This window comes from Sinocyclocheilus anshuiensis, unplaced genomic scaffold (genome assembly GCF_001515605.1).
Source record: "Sinocyclocheilus anshuiensis isolate Anshui unplaced genomic scaffold, SAMN03320099.WGS_v1.1 scaffold601, whole genome shotgun sequence".
Taxonomy (NCBI): Eukaryota; Metazoa; Chordata; class Actinopteri; order Cypriniformes; family Cyprinidae; genus Sinocyclocheilus; species Sinocyclocheilus anshuiensis.
In genome coordinates, this window is record NW_015536496.1 from 94904 (window position 1) to 102352 (window position 7449).

Consider the following 7449-nt stretch of genomic DNA (forward strand, 5'->3'; position numbering starts at 1 on the left):
TGCATAAATCTCAATTTCTAAAAATTGACCCTTATGACTGGTTTTGTGCTCCAGGGTCACATATGCTTTAGTAATGTTTATGAGTCGGTAATGAGATGTTAGTTGTGTGTAAATCTCCAGGAAGCTCCGCTCCTCGTCTCATCGAGCGCTTCGGTCTTCCTCAGAGCGGCGCTGAGACCCGGTTCTACAGCAATCACGCTCTGTCGTACGATCAGGCGCTGCGGACGCCCCGCTGGGTGGCAGAACACCTGAGCGCTCGGGGATTACTGGGTGAGTCGAGTCTGACGATCAGACGCGCTGGAGAGCCACACTGACTCTACTCTCTCCTGATTCCTCATCAGGGCATGCCGACAGAAAACACTGCAGATTCAGACCCGATCCCGGCGTCCCCGAGCTCTTCACGGCCCGGAACCAGGATTACCTGCGCAGCGGCTGGTCTCGCGGACACATGGCTCCTGCGGGAGACAACAAGATCTCCGAGGTCTCAAACATCACGTGTACATCACTAAAAGTGCAGAAAGAAATGAAAGCATACGTAAATAAGGCATTAAATACATTTATTTTTTCATGTAAAATGGAAAAAGGACATAAAATACCACATGCAATGAGCCTTAAAATTAAAAACCCCATGAAATGTTTTAAATAAATTATGAAATATATATATGAAATACACAATGGACACAACTTGGGATTTAAATATATATTGGAATTATTAAATGCATTATAGAAATAGAATGTTGCAATAAATAAAAGTGCAATGAAATGAAAGCATAAAAGTCATGAAATAATTTTTTTTTCATGTAAAATGCCACATGAAATATGCCCTAAAATGAAAAAAAAAATGAAATATGCACTTATATATATTATTATACATTAAATTATTATACGTTATTGTTGTTGGTGTTGTGTTACTTCAACATAATTATAGTCGTGCTAGGATGAACTATAACTTAACACGATTATAAGGTCATACAGAGTTAAGTGCTTTTTGCGTACATATGGTTTCAGTTGTTCCTATATTGTTTTTGTAAATTTAGAATACATTTTATTACGAAATTTTGGGTGATTTGTTCTTAAAATCGTACGCAAGCTTAGTGAATGAGACCCATGGTGTCATTAACTGGTACTTTAATAATCTATTAGCCTATATTGTTGATCCCATGTAGTGTTGTGTGTATATATATATATATATATATATATATATATATATTTTTTTATTATTATTATTATTTATTTATTTAGATATGAGCATGCTTCACATTTATGGAGGGATTTAACAGACTAAAATATATATATTTATTAAATGAATTATTAAATGCATTATAAAATGCTGCAATAAATAAATAAAAGGGCAAAGAAATGAATGCATTTCTAAATAGAAAATACATTTATTTTTTCCATGTAAAATTAAAAAGGACTATGTGAAATACGCCTTAAAATTAAAAAACCCCATGAAATATGAACTGAAATACACACTATTATTTATTATATTATTATTGTGTATACACATATATAATTTATTATTTATTTATTTGGAGATGAGCACGCTTCAACTTTAGAAAGGGATTTAACAGACTAAAATAAATAAATATATAATTAAATTATTAAATGCATTGTAGAATGCTTCAATAAATAAATAAATGAAAGCACAAATAAATAAGGCGTGAAACAAATGTATTTATTTATGAATGAATGCATAATGAAAAAGGACATAAAATACCACGTGAAATGTCAAAATGAAAAACACATACATCTCAAAACTCAATCCGTCGTGAACTGCTGCATATAAGAATAATGGATATAAGCATAATAAGTACAAATGCATTAATAAACAGTGTCATGATGTATTTAAGTATGTGTTTCAGACTGTTCAGCTGCTGTGATGCTGTGATGCTGCAAGTCTGCGGAGGTTTTGTGAGATGCTGATCTGTGAATCTGATGGTTTCTGTCGACAGCGAGCGATGGCGGAGACGTTCTATCTGTCCAACATCGTCCCGCAGAACTACGAGAACAACGCGGGCTTCTGGAACAGGTCTGTTTGGGCCGTGGGCTGTGTTTGTGGTGTTTGTGCGAGCGCTGCTCATGCGCTGATGTCTCTGTAAGGCTGGAGATGTACTGTCGAGATCTGACGCAGAGCTTCAGCCAGCTGTGGGTGGTTTCTGGACCGCTGCTGCTGCCACAGACGCAAGAGAACGGCAGCAGAACCGTCTGCTATCAGGTGAGACCCACCGCGACCTTTGACCTTCACTGTTCCTTCCAACACTCACACAAGGCAAAACCTGTGAAGAAAGGATCGTTTCAGTGAGAGAGCATTCATGGAATTATTGTTATTATGGCATATAGTCATAAGAAACTGACCAGTCATAAGGGTCAGTTTCTCGAAAGCTGAATAAATAAGCTTTGCATTGATGTATGGTTTGTTAGGATCGGACAATATTTGAAAATCTGGAATCTGAGCGTGCAAAAAAATCTAAATATTGAGAAAATCATCTTTAAAGTTGTTCAAATGAAGTTCTTAGCAATGCATATTACTAATCAAAAATTAAGTTGTAATGTAGGAAATTTACAAAATATCTTCATGGAACATGATCTTTACTTAATATCCTAATGATTTTTGGCATAAAAGAAAAATCTATAATTTTGACCCATACAATGTATTGTTGGCTATTGCTACAAATATACCCCAGCGACTTAAGACTGCTTTTGTGCTCCAGGGTCACATATATCAAGAATATCTCTTTAAAATCCTACATTTGTATGCAATTTTGTCAAGTTGCATAGCTTTTCTTCTTTGTAGTAAAGCGTGTTCCAAATTAACACAAAAATCAAAGCAAGAAATTCCATTAGAAATTAAAAGCAAATTGCATGTCAGTAGATAATCTCTTTAAGAAAACTCTACACGCATCAAGAATAATAATAATTATTATTATTCTTGCATGTATTAATGTCTTTAAAATCTCTAATTTTTTTTTTTATTTTGTCTGATTTCTTAGCAATTTTCTTTGTAATAAAGTATATCATAAAGGTTATTAATAAAAAAAAATTAAAGAAATACCATGGTAAAATTAAAGGCAAATAGCACATGTCAGTAGATCATTTCATTAAGAAAATTACACACATCATGGATTATTATTATTATTATTATTATTATTATTATATAAAGAATATCCCTAAAATACTATTATTTTTTTTTTTTTGTTGTTGTTCTTCATAATAAAGCATATTCCCAATGGAAATTAGAACAAAAGTGCAAAAATAATGCATGTCAATGGATAATTGTAACAAAATGACACACACATCATGGAATTATTGTTGTTGTTATTATTATTATTATTACTGTAACATAAAGAATATCTTCAGAATCCAATTTTTTAAATATAATTTTGTCTGATGTTTAAAAAAAAAAAAATTCTTCATAATAAATTTATGAAGTAAGGCAAATAACGCACACAAGTCAGTATAATTTATATATATATATTTTTTTGTCTGATTTCATAGCAATTTTTTTCTTTGTAATAAAGCATATCATAAAGGAAATTAATAAAAAAATAAATAAAGAAATGCCATGGTAAACTTAAAGGCAAATAGCACATGTCAGTAGATCATTTCATTAAAAAAATGACACACATCATGGATTATTATTATTATTATTATTATTATATAAAGAATATCCCTAAAATCCTATTTTTAATTTTTTTTTCTGTTTTTTTCTTCATAATAAAGCATATTCCTAAAGAAAATTAGTATTCTGGATTATAGCCATAAACACTTTCCTTTCTGTCGTTTATTCTGGGAAGTGAAGGCTTTTGAAAAGTTCATTAAAATGTAGTTGTAATAATAATACGAGTCCAGTAGGTGGCGCTGCTTTTTTTGTCTGATTTCATAGCAATTTTTTTCTTTGTAATAAAGCATATCATAAAGGAAATTAATAAAAAAATAAATAAAGAAATGCCATGGTAAACTTAAAGGCAAATAGCACATGTCAGTAGATCGTTTCATTTAAAAAATGACACACATCATGGATTATTATTATTATTATTATTATTATGTAAAGAATATCCCTAAAATCCTATTTTTTTTTTTTTTCTGTTTTTTTTTCTTCATAATAAAGCATATTCCTAAAGAAAATTAGTATTCTGGATTATAGCCATAAACACTTTCCTTTCTGTCGTTTATTCTGGGAAGTGAAGGCTTTTGAAAAGTTCATTAAAATGTAGTTGTAATAATAATACGAGTCCAGTAGGTGGCGCTGCTGCTCTTCATGAGTTCCTGCTGATCAGACATCAGTCATCAGCTGACTTACTAAAAATGACTTCAAATCTATACTCAGCGTTTCCATCTGAACCTCAAACGACGATTTACAACCACACCGTCCCTCATCGCTTACGGATTCATGTAATAATATTAGCAACTGAATCTAAATGATATTTTACATTAGAGAAGTGACACTCGCGTCTCCGTTCGTTCGGGGGACTCTGGAGCTCCAGCTGGCTTCAGAGGGACAGATTTGGTTTTGTGCCGAGTGTAAATGAACACAGACAGGTGCCCGAGGCTCAGGACTCTCGCAGATGAAGCGAGACAGAAGCCAGTGTCTGATGGGAATCTGAGAGGAACTCCGTCTGACAGTGACTGATCGCTAGAGTTTCTCATCCTCTGAAATGATCATCCATCTCATTATCTTTAAATCATACTTCATAAATCATACAGAAATAATTCACCTGATTATTGAAAAAGCAGATGTTTAGCAGTATGTTCATGCTGCTCTTTTCCTAATAATGCGGGGGATAGATGCTGTCGAGATTCAAAAATGTGACCCTGGAGTCTTGAGTGTCAATTTTTCGAAATTGAGATTTATGCATCATCTGAAAGCTGAATACATAAGCTTTGTTAGGATAGGACAATATTTGGCCGAGATACAACTATTTGAAAATCTGGAATCTGAGGGTGCAAAAAAATCTAAATATTGAGAAAATCATCTTTAAAGTTGTCCAAATGAAGTTCTTAGCAATGCATATTACTAATCAAAAATTAAGTTTTGATATATTTACGGTAGGAAATTTACAAAATATCTTCACGGAACATGATCTTTACTTAATATCATAATGATTTTTGGCATAAAAGACAAATCTATAATTTTGACCCATACAATGTATTGTTGGCTATTGCTACAAATATCCCCCAGCGACTTAAGACTGCTTTTGTGCTGCAGGGACACTTATGAACAAAAACATACTATAATAGTAGTCCGTATGACACTATATTAATTGTTACTATATTATATTAAGTCATGAATGGTGCACAAGGCATATGCATTGCTGTTTTGATTCTGTAATGTTGCCTTTTCGTCTTTTTTAAAGCTTGACAGTGTCCATCCACATTCAGTTTTAATGCATGGAAATTGTTAAAATAATCATGTTTAAGAAAAAATGTACAGCGTTAAATCAGAGTAAGTAAATGTTTATTTATAAATAAATATAAATATCTTACATATTTTATATAAATTATATTTTATGAATTATATATAAAATATATTTTTTTATATATTTTACTTTTATTATTATTTATTTATTTAAAAATGTTTTATATACACTACCATTCATAGGTTTGGGTTAACTAGGATTTTATTTTATTGTTTTTAAAACAAATTAATTCTTTTATTCATCAAGGCTGCATTAAATTGATCAAAAGTGACAGTAAAGGAATTTATACACGTTACAAAAGATTTCTATTTCAAATAAATGCTGTTCTTTTGAATGATGCTGAAAATACGGCTTTGATCACAGAAATAAATTACAATTTAACAGATATTCACATAGTACACAGTTATTTTAAATTGCAATAATATTTCACATTTTTTACAGTATTTTTGATCAAATAAGTGCAGCCCTGGTGAGCAGAAAAAATGTCTTATTGACCCTAAACCGTATTATATTTTCTTTACACACTCATATAATTAACATATGTATGTTAATTATAAATATTATATATATTTAGAATTCACATATATATATATACAGTGGGTACGGAAAGTATTCAGACCCCCTTAAATTTTTCACTCTTTGTTTTTCTGAAGATCATGTGACACTGAAGACTGGAGTAATGATGCTGAAAATACAGCTTTGATCACAGGAATACATTACAATTTAACAGATATTCACATAGTACACAGTTATTTTAAATTGCAATAATATTTCACATTTTTTACAGTATTTTTGATCAAATAAGTGCAGCCCTGGTGAGCAGAAAAAATGTCTTATTGACCCTAAACCGTATTATATTTTCTTTACACACTCATATAATTAACATATGTATGTTAATTATAAATATTATATATATTTAGAATTCACATATATATATATATATATATTGCACTGAACACTAGCGTTTGCAATCTACATTTCAGCTGATCGGGAAGGACGACGTTGCAGTTCCCACTCACCTCTACAAAGTCATCCTTGCGCAGAAAGACTCTTCTCCAGACTCTCTGGCTCTCGGAGCGTTTGTGGTCCCGAATGCTCCAATTGGCTTCGAGCATCCGCTGACGGAGTTTCAGGTGAGTCTGTCGGATCTGGAGCGCATGTCGGGCCTGACGTTCTTCCCTGCGGTGGAGCGACGTGAGCGGCTGAAGAACCTGTGTGAAGTGGACTCCTGCCAGCTCATGGACTTCAAGCGCTTCACGCTGTACATCAGCGGCCGTAAGGTCACGAGCGCCAGGAGCCTCGCGCGGCTGGAGAAGATCATGACCGAACTGAAAGATGCAGGCATCACACCTGACGACTACCTGAGCAACCTTTACCTGGAGAAGAAACGAGAACTAGAAGAGAAGGAGGAACGTGAGAAGAAACCAGAGCCATGAGAGTGTTGAGTTTTATAGTTGTCCTTCATGGCATCGCAGTATTTTAGCGGGTTTGCTTACTTTTTGTTGTTGTTGTTGTTTAAGCATTTGTTAAACATTCATCAGTGGGACCAGCCACAGAATCAGAGTGTTTGAAAGTTACTTGAAATATTTGGTTACTCAGTGTTATTGTCACATCTGATCACTAATAAAGTCTTGTGTTTCTCATTTGCTGTTGTTGCTTTGCTTTCGTGCATCCAGAGCTTTTACAGTCTGAGTAAGATGTTCTGGGCGTTAGGAGGTTCTGGGTGGTTGCTAAAATATTCTGGAGGTTGTTAGGAAGTTGCTAAGATGATCTGGGTTGTTGCTAGGAGGTTGATGAGGTGTTTAGGGTGGTTGCTAGGATGTTGCTAAGATGTTCTGGGCGTTAGGAGGTTCTGGGTGGTTGCTAAGATATTCTGGAGGTTGTTAGGATTGCTTACTTTTTATTGTTGTTGTTGTTTAAGCATTTGTTAAACATTCATCAGTGGGACCAGCCACAGAATCAGTGTGTTTGAAAGTTACTTGAAATATTTGGTTACTCAGTGTTATTGTCACATCTGATCATTAATAAA

At 33.4% G+C, this 7449-nt stretch overlaps 1 protein-coding gene across 2 annotated transcripts in view; it reads left to right on the forward strand.

Moving 5' to 3' along the window:
- The window catches only part of exog (exo/endonuclease G), an 8524-nt gene extending 1469 nt beyond the window's left edge, over positions 1-7055 (forward strand). The window contains exons 2-6 of one of the 2 annotated variants that reach the window (XM_016484498.1): positions 103-270; positions 342-481; positions 1956-2032; positions 2104-2218; positions 6404-7055. In XM_016484498.1, coding sequence (XP_016339984.1) covers positions 103-270; positions 342-481; positions 1956-2032; positions 2104-2218; positions 6404-6856 — 953 coding nt within the window. In that variant the 3' untranslated portion in view covers positions 6857-7055. The remainder of the gene's footprint in view (positions 1-102; positions 271-341; positions 482-1955; positions 2033-2103; positions 2219-6403) is intronic. The other variant, XM_016484507.1, reaches the window with a different exon arrangement.
- Positions 7056-7449: the final 394 nt, after the last annotated feature.